The following is a 19,625-nucleotide window of genomic DNA, read 5'->3' on the forward strand; positions in this document are numbered from 1 at the left end:
TTCTACAATGCAAGGCAATATTAAAGACTCTGCCTTTTGGATGAGACTTCAAACCTAGTCAATGTTTCCTCTCTCCAATGTATTTAAAAAAACAGCTTTTTTTCCCCCAAAGAAAAGCGGAGTCAGTATTTATCCCAATCAATGTTTATCCTAGAAATAATATAATTTAAATAGATAATCATATTATTAACACATTGTTATTTGTGGAAGCTCACGGTTGGCAAATTAGGCGCATCCATTCCTATATTACTTCAAAACCATTTCAATGGTTGTAAAGTGCTTTGGGATGCAAAAAATTCATGTTAGATGCCATGGCATTTTGTGTGTGTCGCTTTTGGAATAAGTCCAGCAGACAGCTGTTGAGTCAATGGGATAGCTACTTTACCAATAACTTAAAGCTAGAATAAAGTGGCATGAATAATTATCAAATGATATATATATTTTATTCATTTTGTTGTTTCTCTATTTTGAGTTCAGTCTGAACTCGGGTCTACATAAGTGAAAGAAACAATTTATTTATAAAGCATTTTTTCACACTGTTCTAAAACATTTTACAGTCATTTAAGACATTTGAAGTGATATACTTAGTGATCTAATCTAAGGCGTGTACCACAAAGATCTACATGATAAATTACCTGCTAATCTGCACTGGTGATATTAGACACAGGATAAATATTCACCATAACTTTGGAAGACATTTCCTGATCTTTGGCTAGAGCTGTGGGATTTTCCGCATCAACCCAAACAGCTGCTTTGAGCTGGTATTTAATCCTGCCGCCAATAATGCAGTACTGCTCCTGCCCCTGACAGATCATCTATCTGAATCACCCACTGGAGCACTGGAGTGAACCTGCAACTGAGTGACTCACGAGGCGAAAGTGTTGTCTTTGATTTTAGTCTCACATTTTGCTTGTACTGGCACTCAACAGCAAGCAAAAGCTCTGTTTTAACACTTGTGATACATGTTCAGTAAACACCATCTGTTGTTTATACCTGAAAAAAACTTTGTTATTTTGAATGATGGATAACTGCAACAAGTATTATTGATGATTATTGCAAAAGAATGGACATTGGTTTGAGCGATATTACAAGAGGATGTGGCATCATGCAGTATCATTGTCTTTTCTAACCTCATTCTTAGGTGCATCCAGAAGTAAAATAAAGCATGCTGCAGATTTAATTGCACTATTGCAAATTCCAGATTGAAATGCATTCTTTTGCTGGAATCTGAGAGATATCTTCACCTGGACTCCTTTTAAATGCTTTTCCAATAAAAGGTTTCATGTTGGCTCTTCTCCTTCCAACTCTGTTGTCTCAAGTAGCTTGGGTACATAGAAGTTATCTGTGCCCTTCTTTATTCTACTAGTCCTCCCTCATGTCTTAGTACAACCACATCACCTCTCTATCCTCACAGCTAACCATTCAAAATTATTATATGCTTGAATTCATCTACATATATAAACTGAGTGCAGAGAGTCTCATCAGTAATCAAGAAGCAAAAAGCTGCAGATAGTGGAAAGCTGAATTGAAAACAAATAAAATCTACTCAACAGGTCAGTCAGCATCTGTAGCGAGAGAAACAACGTCAGCATTTAATATTGATGGTCTTTCATCACTTGTGCATGGCTTCGGTTTCAAATTTTCATGAGATCGAAGGTGGTGAATTTACTATTAAATCTCTGTTTCACATCTCTTCCAACTGTTTACAAGGATGCCTGGAGTGGAAGTGGAACTAGCAGAATGTCCTCTTCTAAAGTTGAATTGAAGATTTATTGTGAGCAGCAAGATGGAGAGAAATGTTCACACTGTACTTACTACCTCTCTGGGCTGGGACAGCAGCGACAGGTGAAGGTTAGGAAGGTCATCTCCACAATTCCTATGTAACTAACGAAGAGAGCAAATTCAATAAATGTTAATTATCTGCAAGATTTGATGAATGATACTTTGATTTGAAAGAGATGGGAGATATTAGTCGACATGTCAGCATCTGAGAAGGAGCCTGTTGTTTTTTTCCAGTTATGATCCCAAGGTAGTTCCATGTTTCATGAGGGATCACCAAAACTAAGAGTATAACAATCAATTCTGATCAAAATTTCAAATGCAGTAAAAAAAATTCTCCTACACATGGAATTATCAACATTAATGACACAAAAAGGAGGCCCAGATCCCCTGTTCCCGTTAACTTCTCAAAAAATTCAGCACTCAATCAAATCAATGTACTGGGGGCTTGAACCAACAACTATCTAATTTGGACAGCGAACCACAGCTGAGACTCTATGTAGTCAGTTTATCTGTGAATGAAGTCAGAAACACAGAAAACCTACAGCACAATACAGGCCCTTTGGCCCACAGAGCTGTGCTAAACATGCCCTTAGAAATTACCTAGGGTTACCCATAGCCCTCTATTTTCTGAGCCCCAGGTAGCTGTCCAGGAGTCTCTTAAAAGACCCTGTCGTATCCACCTCCACCACTGTCACTGGCAGCCCATTCCACGCACTCACCACTCTGTGTAAAAAAAAACCTTACCCGACATCTCCTCTGTACCTACTTCCAAGCACCTTAAAACTATGCCCTCTCATGCTAACCATTTCAGACCTGGGAAAAAGCCTCTGACTATCCACACGATCAATGCCTTTCATCATCTTATACACCTCTAATCCTCCGTCACTTCAAGGAAAAAAGGCCGAGTTCACTCAACATATTCTCGTAAGGCATTCTCCCCAATCCAGGCAATGTTCTTGTAATTCTCACATACAAACAAGCTGGAGGAACTCAGCAGGTCAGGCAGCATCAGTGAAAATGAGCAGTCAACGATTTCGGCCAAGACCCTTCGCCAGGACGATGTGACGTTGACGCCTGACAAAGGGTCTTGGCCTGAAACATTGACTGCTTGTTTCCACGGATGCTGCCCGACTTGCCGAGTTCCTCCAGCTTTTGTACATGTTGATTTGACCTCAGCATCTGCAGTGTACTTTGTGTTTTCTATTCTTGTAAATCTCCTCTGTACCCTTTCTATGGTTTCCACATCCTTAGTTCTGAGGCAACCAGAACTAAGCACAGTACTCCAAGTGGGGTCTGACCAGGGTCCTATATAGCTGTAACATTACCTCTTGGCTCCTTAACTCAATCTTATGATTGGTGAAGGCCAGTGCACCGTATGCTTTCTTAACCACTTAACTCTCCACTGTTGACCTACACCAATTGTAATAGGCATGGATATCATGTACGGAACAAGATAAAGAATTAACTCAGGTAGCTGAGAGCTAATTAACACATCAACTCTTCTGTCTCAGTGACAACAAAGCAACCATGTGGAAAAGTTAGGAGATAATACTCTGAAACATGGTAAATAGACTCCCTTTCAAATCCAATCTGTGGAAAATGGTGAAATAAGATTTGGTGAACTGGTTGCCTGGCACCATTAGCTTCAATACAGCAACACAGCCTGTGGCTGATTAAGGGAAAGGATGCTCCAAGCTCAAGACTCAATTGATCCGTGCCCTCCAGGATCTGAGACCTGGGTTACCTACAGCAGACACCTCAAGGCTCTGGAGGGATACCACTGTTTCTGCAAAATCATCACAATTCAATGGAAGGAGAATTAAAGCAGTGTCGTTGTCCTCCCCCAGTCCAATATCCTCAGTACTGGGACCCCAAATTAATCCAGTGTCACATGAAAAGGACCTAGAATAATAATGTACTCTCAACAAAAACGCAAAATGAACTCTTGTACTTTGAAAACAGATTTACAGTGTATGATAACCCAAGAGGATTCATAGAAGAGCTGCGACGGATGATACAAGGAAATGTCGATGAAAAGCTGAAAGTGATAAGCTTTAAGAAGCAATCATATAGCCTGGCAAGTAAGCAGAGTGTATTTTCTAAATGATAATCACTGCCTGCTTATACTATGGTGTGCCAATTCAGCAGTTGGCACTTCAGTTAATTCTCAGTAACTGAATTTAGGGACTGGCATTGCCTTCATACATAAGACACAGGAGCAGGATTAGGCCATCTGGCCCATCGAGTCTGCTCCACCATTTGATCATGGCTGATCTTTTTTTTTCCAATCTCCTCCTTGACCCCAGTTCTTGGCCTTCTGTCTGTAACTTTTAATGCCATGTCCAATCAAGAACCTATCAATCTCTGCCTTAAATACAACCAACAACTTGGCCTCCACAGCAGCATGTGGCAACAAATTCCACAAATTCACCACCCTTTGGCTAAAGAAATTTCTCCCCATCTGTTTTGAAAGTGCATCTCTTTTTCCTGAGGCTGTGCCCGCTTGTCCTAGACTCTCCCACCATGGGAAACATCCTTTCCATATTTACTCTGTTTAAGCCTTTCAACACTCAAAAGGTTTCAATAAGATCTCCCCTCATCCTTCTGAATTCCAGTGAGTACAGACCCATTGCCAATAAAGTTCCTCCTATGATAACTCTTTCATTCCTGGAATCATCCTTGTGAACCTCCTCTGGACCCTCTCCAGTGCCAGCACATCCTTTCTAAGATGAGGGGCCCAAAACTGTTCACAATACTCAAGGTGAGGCCTTGTAAAGCCTCAGCATCACATCCCTGCTCTTGTATTCTGGACCTCTTGAAATGAATGCTAACATGGCATTTGTAAGCACAGAGAAGAACTCAGCACATTCTTGACGTGGGTCCTGCAGATGGTGGGAAGGTCATGAGGCGAAACACTGCACTTTGGGAAGCTCAGCCTCTGACCTGCTCTTGTAGCAGTGTTATTTATATAGCTGCAGCAGCTGAGTTTCTCGATAATAGTGACCCCCCAGGATATTACTGGTGGGGGTTCTATGATGGTAATGCCACTTGAATGTCAAACATGATGGAAGACCCTCTCTTGCTGCTGGTAGTCATTGCCTGGCAATGAATGCTACATCTACAGATGTCACTTCTATAGATGTGTTGTGGAGAGTAAATTGGCTGCATCACGGCTTGGTAAGGAAACAGCGATGTCTCTGAAAAGAAAATCCTTAAAAAGGAAGTGGATTTGGCCCAGTACATCATTGGCAAAGCCCTCCCAACCAGTGAGCACATCAACATGAAACATTGTCGTAGCAAAGCAGCATCCATCACCAGTGATCACCACCGTGATCTTTCTTCACTGCTGCCATCAGGCTGAAGGTACAAGAGCCTCAGGACATACACCATCAGGTTCAAGGACAGTTACTGCTCCACACCCATCAGGCGTCTGAACAGAAGGGGATAACTACACTCACTTAACCATCCACTGAGAAATTCCCACAACTAATGATCTCATTTCATGGGCTCCTTATCCTGTTATCTTAAGTTCTCGTTATTCATTGCTATTTATTCACATTTGTATTGGCAAAGTTTGTCGTCTTCTGCACTCTGGTTGATCTTTCATTGATCCTTTTATAGTTACTGTTCTATAGATTTGCTGAGTATGCCCGCAGGAAAATGAATCTCGGTTGTATGTGGTGACACATATGTACTTTAATAATAAAATTTTCTCTCAGCGTGTCTGAACATTAACCAGACATGGTTACAAGTAGACATAGGGTGTTTCACTTGTTGTCTTGTCACATCTGCACATTACTAAGACTTGGTTTTAAGGACAGTCCAGGCCAGAAGAAACAAAGGTATGAATCATTCTCTTTATTGGTACAAATATATACATGAAGAAATTCCACCTACACTGGAACTAACATACAGTGAGCAATATATGTCACTGGAAGGCAAAATGATAAAATTATTTCAGATGTAAAAGTGGGTAAATCATCAGCTAGCCTAATGATTAAAATAAAATCATACTTCCCTGTTCCATCAGACCATTACATGAAACTGCTATAAGTTACACCCCCATATACTCTTGCTCATTGTGCTTATGAGAATGTTTATAACAACTTATTTAATAAACTGGAATGGCGTATCTGTACATCGAGGACAAAAGATGCCCTGCTGTAGGATTATAAACCCTTATCCAAGCTCCCCTTTTTATTTATAATAAATTATACAAATCTATTTCATTACTGTGCTCAATTAGTAACATTAATCTTCTCACTTGCATACAGGATTATATCTCGTGTGCACATTTGCCACCCATGAACACATGGGGCATATCCATTAATTTTCTGAATATTATACAGAAGCTAGCCCCACAAAGTTTCCAGTTCCAATGCATGTTTTCCAATGTTCTTATGTTCTTCAGAGCTGTTATACAAAATTCCAGTGTAAGAGAAATTATTGGCATCTAACCATTGTCAGAATTGGGAAGCAGTGATTAATGGATGAGATTGGGTTGATGGCAGAGCATTATAAGCATGCAGTAAATTAATGCAATAGATTATTTTAAAGAATCAAGTAATTAAAAAAAATGTAAGCCAAGAATCCCAATAGTTTTCCAGTTAAAAAAAAAGTATCTGCTGTTTGGCTGGTGAATGAAACATCTCAGGTTCATTGTTACACCCTGATCATCTGTTTCATTATGTGTTCTTGTGCTGCACAACCTCTATTCCTCAAAGCGTCTATACAAATATGTAGTCTTTGTCGCCTTCCTCTCCAGAATCACTGGACCTGCTGCTGCTCTTCCCCTCCGTCTTCGAATGCTGCCGCTCTCTCTTTGCCGTCTTCTCCTTTGCTCGAAACTCTTGATCATCAGCAGATCGATCTGACTTGCTTTCTTCTGACTGAGGGCTTTGCTTGGAGCTGGTCTCTGTCATAGAACTTTGACGTACTGGTAATTTTTAATAACAATGGAGTAAGGATTATTTAATGCAATGTAAAAATAGAAAAAATTAAATACATCAGTATATGAAGGCAGAGACAAGACTTGTGTCGGATCTGTGCCTTGTACTCGCGTCTCCTGGAATACCCATGGTCACGGCTGCTGTTTGTCCATGAGGATGGGCAGTCTGTGAGTGATGAGTTGACCTCAATTAGGTCCTGTCTATAGACCATCGTGATGGACTACTGACAGCTCATGGCATCAGAGTGCTTTTAATAACCATACTTGCAGAAACCACTGGTATATATTTAACTCAAAAAAGCTAAACTGTTAGAGATTAAGTTATAATTTTTTTTAGATAAAAAACACCAAATCTTAAAATAGTTGTTATATATAATTTCATTAAAGCATTAAAATAACATCACTTTCTAATAAAGATTGGTGACCCCATTCAAATTAATGGATCTGTGCTCTTTGCACCAACCATGGCCGGCATTATCTGAATGACCAGATACGAAGTGCATTCTGATCCTCAGTTCTGGTCAATTGGCAACCACTGGTGAACTCTGTAGAAATAAGCAACAGTACATCCAACCTAATGCAAGACAATGCTTAGAACATGTTTTTTTTTAAGGCAGGCATCATTATACAGCCAAGCCCAGAAGCAATTTTTTTATATAATGGTCATATTAAGTGAGACAAATATTTAAACATCTCTATACTCTTAAATTTCAAAGGCTATAAGTAAAGTCCATTCTCAAAATAGAACAACATGGTGGGACAGCAGGTAGAGCTACTGTCTCACAACCCCAGCAACCTGGGTTTGATCTTGTCTCTGTGGAGTTTGCAGGTCCTCCCTGCAATCACGTGGGTTTCCTCTAGGACAACAGCCACCGACCATTTTTATGCCATGGACCAATACCATTAAGGAAGGGATCTGTGGATCCTAGGTTTGGAACCCCTGCTCTAGGGACACAATTTGTTCAAAAGCAAAATGCTTGGCTATGTTAATTTGCCCCTAGTGTGTAAATGAAGAACCTGGGAGGAATTGACGGGAATGTGAAGGGCATTAAGAAAGGTTATCAGAGTAGGATTAGGTGCTCGAAGGTCAGTGTCAAAATGGTGGGCCAAATGGCATCTTTCCATACTGTGCAACTCCACGCTACATTTAATTTGCTTAACTTCAATTAAAAACACGATTTTCAGTGGTTAGCTTTCTAACTGCTGATATGCTATAACCAGGTGCTGTTGTTCCAACCACTAAGTAAAAAGATCAAAAAATAATAATTAACAGAAAGCAACAGATTTATCCCAAAATCAAGGTAAAAGAACTACTTGATGGGAGTAATCTTTGTGCATATAAAATAAAAAGTACTTGGAGAAATTGCATCATCTTAAAAAGTGGCACCATGTCCTGAATCACTGTTCACATATAATCTGTTGTTCTGTGTGAATACTTGCTTTAGTATTTAGCATAACCTAAACTCCCATACCATTCACATAACCATTTGAGGGACTAGCAGGAGGCTAAGCAGCAGGGACAACATGCTCTATGATTACATCTCCCAAATGAATATTAATGGCAATAAAACATACTTAAACACTCTCTGCTGGAACCATCAACTTAGTTACCAGCAAAGGCTGGTACTTGGTGGTCATTCCATTCAATTAGGATCATTCTGAAGCCACAAGCTTTTTGTTCATTCCTGTTCCATGTTTCTTGATTAAGAAAACCATTGGTTTGAACAGCTCTTCTAATGAACCACTATGAGAAGTGCTCATATTAGTGTATTAAGGTCCATTAATCTTTATTCCTCTACTTTACAGTTCATGGGATGCTAATTTTTGTTAAAAATATTTATTTGTATGGGTTTTTACCATCCATGGTCAGCAGCTGACACTGGTAAGATAGCAAGATATCACTGAAATGTTCGCCCCACCACCCAAGTCATGGTGCTTTTTGGTGCTGCTATCAGGAAGGTGGTACAGGAACCTCCGGACTCACACCACCATGTTCAAGAACATTTATTACCCCTGAACTGAAGGGGAAAACTTCACTCACCCCATCACTGAACTGTTCCCACAACCTGTGCGCTCATTTTGAAGAACTCTTCATCTCAAGTTCCTGATATTCAGTGCTTGCTTGTTTGTTTGTTTGTTTGTTTATTTATTTATCTGTTTATTTATTTATCTATCTATCTATCTATCTATCTATTTATTCATTCATTCATTCATTTATTTATTTATTATTTCTTTCTTTTTGTATTTACACACTGGTGGAATGTCCATGTTGGTGGTTTTATCATTGAATCTATCATGATTATCATTCTATGGATTTATTGAGTATGCCCGAAAGATAATGAATCTCAGGGCTGCATATGGTGACATATATGCACCTGATAATATTTTTACTTTGAAGACAAAGGAAACCAAAAGGCTAGGACTGATGATCCAGAATCAAGAAGTTAAGCCTTAGTGTGGTTGCTCAGGTGTTTATCTACTGAAGAAAAAAATGTCAGGGAAGAAAAGGAAAATAGTTGTGTAGTAACTATGACGGTGAAAATAGTGGATTGTCAAAACAAAATCTTAGGGCTTTCCAATATAAATGCAAGAGCTTCTGCAGGTGCGGGAAATCTTGAGCAACCTACACAAAGTGCTGGAGGAACTTAGCAAGTCAAGCAACATCTCTGGAAATACTTGAAATGCTTCATCAGAACTGAAAAGGAAGGAGGCAGAGGCCAAATTGATAAGGTGGTGAGAAAGGAAAGAATACAAGCTGGAAGGTGATAGATTAGACCAGGTTAAGTGGGAAGATGGGTGGGAGAGGGGGGATGCAGTAAGTAATGGAAGAGGTAAAGGGTTGGAGAAGTAATCCACAGTTGGAAGTCAGTGGACCATGGTAGAAAGGAAAAGAGGAGGAAATCAGAGGAAGTGATGGGTGAGGAAAAGACGATGGCTGAGAGAGTAACTGGAATGAGGAATGGAAAAAGAGCGAAAAGGGAACGGGGAAAAATTATAAGAGCAGTATAAAGCAAAAGTCCATTGAGTCTGCTCTACCACTCTCCTGCCTTCTCCCTGTAACTTTTGACACCCTGACTAACCAAGAACTTGGTTAGTCTCTGCTTCAAATATATCAATGACTTGGCCTCCACAGCAGTCCATGGCAATGGGTTCCACAGATTCACTACTCTCTCTGTTCTAAATGTCCCTCTATTCTGAGACAGTGCCCTCTGGTCCTAGATTCCTCCACTAAAGGAAACATACTCTCCACATCCACTCTATCTAGCCCTTTCAATATTCTATGGATTTCAACGGGATTCCCTCTCGCTCTTCTAAATTCCACCAATTACAGGCCCAGAGCCATCGAACACTCCTCACACATTAACCCTTTTATTTCTGGAATCAATCTTGTGAACCTCCTCCGATGCCCGCATATCCTTTTTCAGATAAGGGGCTCAAAACTATCCACTATATCCCAAGTGTAGTCTGACAAATGCCTTATAAAGCATCAGTTTTACATCCTTGTTTTTATATTCTCATCCCCTCAAAATGAATGCTAATATTGCATTTAACTTCCTTACCACTGACTCAGCCCACAAGTTCCCCTTTAGGGAATGCTGCAAGAGGGCTCCAAAGTCCTTTTGCAACTCTGATTTTTGAATTTTCTCCAATTTAGAAAAGTCTACTTCTGCCATTATTCCTTCTAACAAAGTGCATAAAGTGCAAACATATAGTTCTCTGCACTATATTTCATCTGCCACTTCTTTGCCCATTTTCCAAATGTCAAAATCCTGCTGCAGATTATCTGCTTCTTCAACACCACCTGCCCTTGCCTCTCCACCTATCTTTATATCATCCACAAACTTGGCCACAATGCCATCAATTCCTTCATCCAAACCATTGACAGTGTAAAAAAAAAGCTGTGGACACAGACCCAACACCAGTCAGCCAACCTTCTAACCATGCTGGTACCTTTTCTTTAATACCATGGGCTCTTATCTTGTTAAACAGCGTTATGTGCAGCATCTTGTCAAAGTCCTTCTGAAAATCCAACTAAACAACATCCACTGGTTCTCCTTTGTCTATCCTGCTTGTTATTTCCTTAAAGAATTCCAACAGATATGTCAGACAAGATTTCTCCTTAATGAACCATGCTGACTTTGGCCTGTTTTAACATTTGACTCCAAGTACCCTGAAACCTCATCCTTAATACTGAACTCCAAAATCTTCCCAACCACTGAATTCAGGCTAATTGGCCTTTAAGTTCTTTCTTCTGCCTCTCTCTCTTCTTAAAAGAGTGGAGTGACATTTGCAATTTTCCATCTTTCTAAAACCATTCCAGAATCTAGAGATTCTTGAAAGATCATTACTAATGCCTCTACAATCTCTTCAGCTACATCCTTCAGAACTCTAGAGTGTAGTCCATCTGCTCCAGGTGATTTATCTGCCTTCAGACCTTTCAGCTTCCCAAGCACCTTCTCCTTAGTAATAGCAACTACACTCGCTTCTGCCCCCTGACACTCTTGCATTTCTGGCATACAGCTGGTGTCTTCCATGGTGAAGAGATGCAAAATACCATTTCTGCCATTTCTTTATATCCCATTACGACCTCTCTAGAGTCATTTAGCTAATCAGCTCCATCTTGGAGCATGATTACTAGCCTACAAAGTACCCAGGACATCTTTAGGGAGTGGTGTCTCAGAAAGGCAGCGTCCATTATTAAGGACCTCTAGCACCCTGGACATGCCCTTTTCTCACTGATACTATCAGGTAGGAGGTACAGAAGCCTGAAGGCACACACTCAGCGATTCAGGAACAGATTCTTCCCCTCTGCCATCCAATTCTTAAATGGACTTTGAATCTTTGGACACTACCTCACTTTTTAAAATATATACAGTATTTCTGTTTTTGCATGTTTAAAAAAAATCTACTTAATGTAATTGATTTACTTATTTATTATTTTATTAATTACTATTATTTTCTTCTCTGCTATATTATGTATTGCATTGAACTGCTGCTGCTAAGTTAACAAATTTCACGACACATGCCGGTGATAATAAACCTGATTCTGATTCATTTTCAAGCTGTCCGAAATCCACTCTCACCTCTGTTTTACACTTTCTATATTTGAAAAAACTTTTGATATCTTCTTTTATATTATTGGCTGGCTTACCTTCATATTTCATCTTTTCTCTCCTTATGGCTTTTTAGTTGCCTCCTGCTGGTTTTTAAAAACTTCCCAATCTTTTAACTTCTCACTGATGTTTGGTATATTAAAGCGCCTGCTCTTTAGATTTTATGCTATTTTTGATTTCCCTTGTCAGCCACGGTTGTGTTGACTCATCTTCCCTTTACAATACTTCATCTTTGGAATGCATCTATCGTGTGCCTTCTGAATTGCCCCAGAAACTCCAGCCACTGCTGTTCTGATGTCATCCCTGATACAGTCCCCTTCCAATGAGCTCCTCTCTCATGCCTCTGTAATTCTCTTTACTCCACTGTAATACTGGTAACCTGACTTGATCTTCACTGTCTCAAACTGCACTTACTGAAAGTTAGAGAAATTGATGTTCATGCCATCTGGTTGGAGGATACCCTGTAGGAATATGAGGTGTTGCTTCTCCATCCTGAGTTTGGCCTAATCCATGGACAGATAAGTCAGAATGAAAATGGATCAAAGTGAAATGGGCAGCCACTGGGAGAGTCTCCCTTTTGTAGAATCTCCCAATGAGAAATATCCAGTCCAAGTTATGAATCAGCTGGGGAAGTCAGATAATTGAAGTCCTTCCCTGGTACCTTAAGAGATAATTTAGGACAAATCTTCAGTGTTTCCCTGAAGGAATCTAGCAAAACTGAAAGTAAAGGTGACAGATCTAAATTTCTGCTTGCATAACTTACTGATTTTGGGACAAAGTCAATGGATTTGCTAAAGTTAGCCTAAAATTGAGTGCAAATCAATCAGCTTTGCTCTAAATCATTACCGCTTTCACATCTATACACCCAGTTGGATAATAATTGATCAATTCCTTTAGGACTTAACTCCCTGAGAAACCAATGCAGCAAGGGATCTAAAAACGTTTCATATGACTCTAGGCATTAGATAGTGTCCAGAAGAGATGAGACAGGATGTTGCCTAGAATGGAAGATTTTACTTATAAGGAATTACTGGATCAGCTGGAACACAGGAAGCTGAGGGGTGAGAGAGGTTTATAAAATCTGTAGAAGATCTGAATCTTTTCCCAAGTTTGGGGGTGGGGGGAGGGAGTTTAAAACTAGAGGGCATTGATTTAGAGTGAAAAGGGAGGAATTTAAAGAAGATCTAAGGAGCAAGTTTCTCACACAGAGGATCGTGATTACATGGAAAGAATTGCCATGAAGTAGTAGAGGCAGATATAATTTCAATGTTCAAAAGGCATTTGGAAGTTAATTGAATAGGAAAAGAGTAGAGTGATACAGGCCTAATATGGGCAAAAACAATAGGTCTCGCAGTTGATGTGACAAGTTGGCCAAAGGACCCACTTCTGTACTGTTCAACTCTTATGATTCTGTGACTGTCCCTTTCCATCAGCTCATCAACCACTGCAAAAATAATTACTATTTCCGTCAGTCAGAAACATCCAAAAATATTAAAATCTGTTACATTAAAAAAAAACTTACAACATACAAATTTGCAAACTCTTACCTTTGTCCCTTGCGCATATGAAGTGAATAGGAGAGCTGAACTCAACTTGGGACAGGATATTGCATGTACTCCCCACTCTATCTTCTTCAACTTTGTGTTCCCACACTAAACTCAACATCAAGAGCACAGAGGCCTGGAAACTTTCAAGCCACACACGCTTCCTATACATGTATTCATAAATATGTATTTATGTGGTGACGTTTCCTTCCAAGTTCAGGACCTTTAAACTAAGGTGGGTTAAAAGAGGTTGGGTACTGATTATTTGAAGATGGAGCAGGTTTGACTGACTGCTGGTGGGAGATGTAAATTAGCAAATGTGATTCAAATCCACCAACTCATCTTCATAATCTAATCAGAACTGGAAATAGGATGAGCAGATTAATATGGCCAATGTTGTCCACAACTACAAAAAGACTGGCTAATACTTGTTGCAACTGTACTCGTTAATTTATGAGTCCATATTTGGGAGTATCAAGTGCAGTTCTGGTCACCCACCTATAGGAAGGCAGATATTAAGCTGAAAAGGGTGAACAAAAGATTCACAAAGTAGTTACTGCAACCAGGCACCTTCAGCTGCAAGGAGAAGCTTCTACTATTTTCCCTGGAATGATGGAGTCTGAGAGGTGACTTCATAGAGGTTTCTGAAATCATGAGGGGCATAGATAAAATGAATGGAACAGTGTTTATCTCAGTGCAGGGGAGTTTAAAACCAGATGGCATATGTTCAAGGGGGGATGCTGAAGATTTATAAAGAAGATGTGGGACATATTTTTTATTTACACAGAGAATGGTGGGTATATGGAATGAGCAGTCAGATGTTGCTATAGAAGTGGGTGTCAACTATAAATTTTAAAAGACACCTGGGGGGGGGCGGGGGTTGATGTTTTTCTTCGAACGGCTCCATGGATTTTCATTGTTTTATGGCTGCCTGTGGGGAAGTCGAATCTCCAGGTTGTATTCTGAAAACATACTTCGATAATAAATACACTTTGACTTTAGCATCTCCATAACATGATTGTGTGCAAGTCCACTGGAATCTTCACTGAACTGAGTTAAATGGGGCCTTCAATTTAGAAATTGCACAACCTCTTTTCATTCACAGAAAAAAAAAGTTTCTGGAATATAGATAGGAGATTGAAGGCTAAAATCAATACTAAAGGAGAAAGAGGAGATTTAAGCAGTATGGTTTCGAATGGCTATATTCCAAAACCAGTGAGATATCCTGAAATTAGTTCATCACTGAGCCTGAGTCATGACATTTAGGAAATACAGCACACAGTATTTGTCCATAAGTGATCACAAAGAAAATGAATGAAATAACACACAAACGATGGGACACAGTATCAGCAGCAAAGCTTGCTAAACACAATACTTGAATGAAGTTTAAAAGTCAAATAAAAACTTAACAAAATTACCACCACCACCTTAAAGCAAAGCTTTCAAAGCTTCAACATCCCTATCCCTGGCTTTCCTGAAGCTTAGTTTTAATTCAAGAAGTCAGCTTCATAATTTATATTATCATTTTAAATGTTTTTTAAATATGAAAATTTTATTGATATTCACTAGAAGCCAATTGCAATTAATTTCACATTGCTTAATTTTGAGCAAATAAAATTAACATGATACAGGGAATGGGATATTAAAGGTTTCATCTGCAAGATATGAATATGATCTGCCTCCAAACATGAAAATGGCACCAACAAATTAGAACAGACATATACCTATCCTGTTGTATTGCTTTTGTACATCATACTAAGTCAAATCTAGCAGCCTGGATTTCTCAAAAACATATTGTATAACTGACTAGCAAGGTTTTGATTTTGCAAAATTAGCTAGTAGTGAGTAAATTAGTGAGTAAAATCCAAAATATATGTACAAACTCAATAGCTCTGATAGGTGTATAATCTTAATTTTTTAAAAAAAGGACATTGGTGGCTTTAAAGTCAGAGGTGAGCATATCCTCATTTTTTCTAGTTTAGATTTTTGCATCCATTCAACTTGAATCTATCAAGTTGAAAATGCTGTTATACTATAATTCAGTAATACAATTGCCAATGATAACTGAATCTCCAATTTGTGTTCCAGATATACAGTTTTTAAGTTGCTTGTACTATGCCGCTTGGGGGAAAGAAATAATTATTTGTTGGTGCCAGCTTCACCACCACCACTATTCCAGGAAGGCAAAAGTTCTGACCAGTCATTGGCTGTGATTTCTTGTGCTCAATCTCGCTTGCATCATTCACCGCGCCAGTAGATGATTGCCTCAGTATTCTTTTGACACGTGCTCCATTTTTTGCCATTTCAGAATCATTTTCTGTGTCAGTTCTATTATCAAGTCCAAATAGCTCTACCAGGGAAAAATGGTACTTTTTAATTTTTACTTCATAAACACAATCAGTTGGAGCAGCACAAACTATACTTGAAGGAGAAATATGCTGACCTTTAGCTTTTATGTACAAAAATAACTTTTCCATTTAAGAATGTAAAGACAATCTTCTTGTTTTGAACACAAAACTGCAGAAAATAGGATCTTGTATTTAGTAATTTTATAAGAAACTGTTCAATTTTCTTTATGGTTTATAACCATATAACAATCACAGCACGGAAACAGGCCATTTTGGCCCTCCTAGTCCGTGCCGAACCCTTAATCTCACCTAGTCCCACCTACCCGCACTCAGCCCATAACCCTCCACTCCTTTCCTGTCCATATACCTATCCAAATTTACCTTAAATGACACAACTGAACTGGTCTCTACTACTTCTACAGGAAGCTCATTCCACACAGCTATCACTCTTTGAGTAAAGAAATACCCCCTCGTGTTTCCCTTAAACTTCTGCCCCCTAACTCTCAAATCATGTCCTCTAGTTTGAATCTCCCCTACTCTCAATGGAAACAGCCTGTTCACGTCAACTCTATCTATCCCTCTCAAAATTTTAAATACCTCAATCAAATCCCCCCTCAACCTTCTACGCTCCAATGAATAGAGACCTAACTTGTTCAAACTTTCTCTGTAACTTAATTGCTGAAACCCAGGTAACATCCTAGTAAATCGTCTCTGCACTCTCTCTAATTTATTGATATCTTTCCTATAATTCGGTGACCAGAACTGCACACAATATTCCAAATTTGGCCTTACCAATGCCTTGTACAACTTTAGCATTACATCCCAACTTCTGTACTCAATGCTTTGATTTATAAAGGCTAGCGTTCCAAAAGCCCTCTTCACCACCCTATCTACATGAGACTTCACTTTCAGGGAACTATGCACAGTTATTCCTAGATCTCTCTGTTCCTCTGCATTCCTCAATGCCCTACCATTTACTCTGTATGTTCTATTTGGATTATTCCTGCCAAAATGTAGAACCTCACACTTCTCAGCATTAAACTCCATCTGCCAACGTTCAGCCCATTCTTCTAACCGGCATAAATCTCCCTGCAAGCTTTGAAAATCCACCTCATTATCCACAACACCTCCTACCTTAGTATCATCGGCATACTTACTAATCCAATTTACCACCCCATCATCCAGATCATTTATGTATATTACAAACAACATTGGGCCCAAAACAGATCCCTGAGGCACCCTGCTAGTCACCGGCCTCCATCCTGATAAACAATTATCCACCACTACTCTCTGGCATCTCCCATCTAGCCACTGTTGAATCCATTTTATTACTCCAGCATTAATACCTAACGACTGAACCTTCTTAACTAACCTTCCATGTGGAACTTTGTCAAAGGCTTTGCTGAAGTCCATATAGACTACATCCACTGCCTTACCCTCGTCAACATTCCTCGTAACTTCTTCAAAAAATTCAGTAAGGTTTGTCAAACATGACCTTCCACGCACAAATCCATGCTGGCTACTTCTAATCAGATCCCGTCTATCCAGATAATTATAAATACTATCTCTAAGAATACTTTCCATTAATTTACCCACCACTGATGTCAAACTGACAGGTCTATAATTGCTAGGCTTCCTTCTAGAACCCTTTTTAAACAATGGAACCACATGAGCAATACGCCAATCCTCCGGCACAATCCCCGTTTCTAATGACATATTAAAGATCTCCGTCAGAGCTCCTGCTATTTCTACACAAACTTCCCTCAAGGTCCTGGGGAATATCCTGTCAGGACCCGGAGATTTATCCACTTTTAAATTTCTTAAAAGCGCCAGTACCTCCACCTCTTTAATTGTCATTGGTTCCATAACTTCCTTACTTGTTTCCCACACCTTACACAATTCAATATCCTTCTCCTTAGTGAATACCGAAGAGAAGCAATCATTCAAAATCTCTCCCATCTCCTTCGGTTCCACACATAGCTGACCACTCTGATTCTCTAAGGGGCCAATTTTATCCCTCACTATCCTCTTGCTTTTAATATAACTGTAGAAAACTTTCGGATTTACTTTCACCTTATTTGCCAAACCAACCTCGTATCTTCTGTTAGCTTTTCTAATCTCTTTCTTAAGATTCCTTTTACATTCTTTATATTCCTTGAGCAATTCCTTTACTCCATGCTGCCTATATCTATTGTAGACATCCCTCTTTTTCTGAACCAAATTTCTAATATCCCTTGAAAACCATGGTGCTCTCAAACCTTTAACCTTTCCTTTCACCCTAACAGGAACATAAAGATTCTGTACCCTCATAATTTCACCCTTAAATGACCTCCATTTCTCTATTACATCCTTCCCATAAAACAACTTGACCCAATCCACTCTCTCTAAATCCCTTCGCATCCCCTCAAAGTTAGCCTTTCTCCAATCAAAAATCTCAACTCTAGGTCCAGTCCTGTCCTTCTCCATAATTATATTGAAGCTAATGCTATTGTGATCACTGGACCCGAAGTGCTCCCCAACACATACATCTGTCAGCTGACCTATCGCATTCCCTAACAGGAGATCCAATACTGCCCCATCTCTAGTCGGTACTTCTATGTATTGTTACAAAAAACTATCCTGCACACATTTCACAAACTCTAAACCATCCAGCCCTTTTACAGAATGAGCTTCCCAGTCTACGTGTGGAAAATTTAAAATCTCCCACAATCACCACCTTGTGTTTACTACAAATATCTGCTATCTCCTTACACATTTGCTCTTCCAACTCACGCTCCCCATTAGGTGGCCTATAATACACTCCTATCAGTGTTACTGCACCTTTCCCATTCTTCAATTCCACCCAAATGGCCTCCCTAGAGGAGCTCTCTAATCTATCCTTCCAAAGCACCGCCATAAAATTTTCTCGGACAAGCAATGCAACACCTCCTCCTCTATCACACCTGAAGCAACTAAATCCAGGAATATTTAGTTGCCAATCACACCCTTCCTGCAACCATGTTTCACTAATAGCTACAACATCAAAATTCCAGGTATCAATCCACGCTTTAAGCTCATCCACCTTTCTTACAATGCTCCTAGCATTAAAATAGATACATTTAAGATACTCTCCATCTCTTCCTCTCTTTCCATCCCTAACAATGCATTCAAATTTATTATCCTTTTCTTTCTTCTCCCCTACATCTTCGGGCTGAGCGCATCCCTTCTCCATCACCTGCCTTTCCTCCCTCACACACTGTCTATTCACCACTGGTGAACTAACCTCCTCTCCTATAAACTCCTCAAATAGTCTCCCGCCCCCCCCATCTTACTAGTTTAAAGTCCGCCCTGTAGCCCTAGCAAACCTCCCCGCTAGGATATTGGTCCCCCCACGATTCAAGTGTAACCCGTCCTTCTTGAACAGGTCACTCCTGCCCCAGAAGAGGTCCCAATGATCCAGAAACTTGAATCCCTGCCCCCTGCTCCAATCCCACAGCCACGCATTCATCCTCCACCTAATTCTATTCCTACTCTCACTGTCGCGTGGCACAGGCAGTAATCCTGAGATTACTACCTTTGCGGTCCTTCTTCTTAACTGCCTTCCTAACTCCCTATACTCTCGTTTCAGGACCTCTTCCCCTTTCCTTCCTATGTCATTGGTACCTACATGTACCACGACCTCTGGTTCTTCACCCTCCCACTTCAGGATATCTTGGACGCGATCAGAAACGTCCCGAACCCTGGCACCAGGGAGGCAAATTACCATCCGGGACTCCCGATCACCTCCACAGAAACGCCTGTCTGAGCCCCTGACTATTGAGTCCCCTATTACTATGGACCTCTTTCTTCTAACCCTACCCTTCTGAGCTACAGGGCCGTCCTCTGTGCCGGAGGCTTGGCCACTGTCACT

The 19,625-nt window shown here is 39.9% G+C and overlaps 1 protein-coding gene across 6 annotated transcripts in view; it reads right to left on the bottom strand.

The window, feature by feature from the left end:
• Positions 1-5,620: 5,620 nt before the first annotated feature.
• The window catches only part of LOC132378539 (F-actin-uncapping protein LRRC16A-like), a 331,671-nt gene continuing 317,666 nt past the window's right edge, over positions 5,621-19,625 (bottom strand). For 4 of the 6 annotated variants that reach the window (XM_059945515.1, XM_059945514.1, XM_059945518.1 and 1 more), the window contains 2 exons: positions 15,586-15,738; positions 5,621-6,718 (listed from right to left, as the gene is read on the bottom strand). In XM_059945515.1, the coding sequence (XP_059801498.1) occupies positions 6,510-6,718; positions 15,586-15,738 (362 nt within the window). In that variant the 3' untranslated portion in view covers positions 5,621-6,509. The remainder of the gene's footprint in view (positions 6,719-15,585; positions 15,739-19,625) is intronic. The other 2 variants (XM_059945517.1, XM_059945516.1) reach the window with 1 other exon arrangement.

Source organism: Hypanus sabinus, chromosome 20 (genome assembly GCF_030144855.1).
Source record: "Hypanus sabinus isolate sHypSab1 chromosome 20, sHypSab1.hap1, whole genome shotgun sequence".
NCBI classification, from domain to species: domain Eukaryota; kingdom Metazoa; phylum Chordata; class Chondrichthyes; order Myliobatiformes; family Dasyatidae; genus Hypanus; species Hypanus sabinus.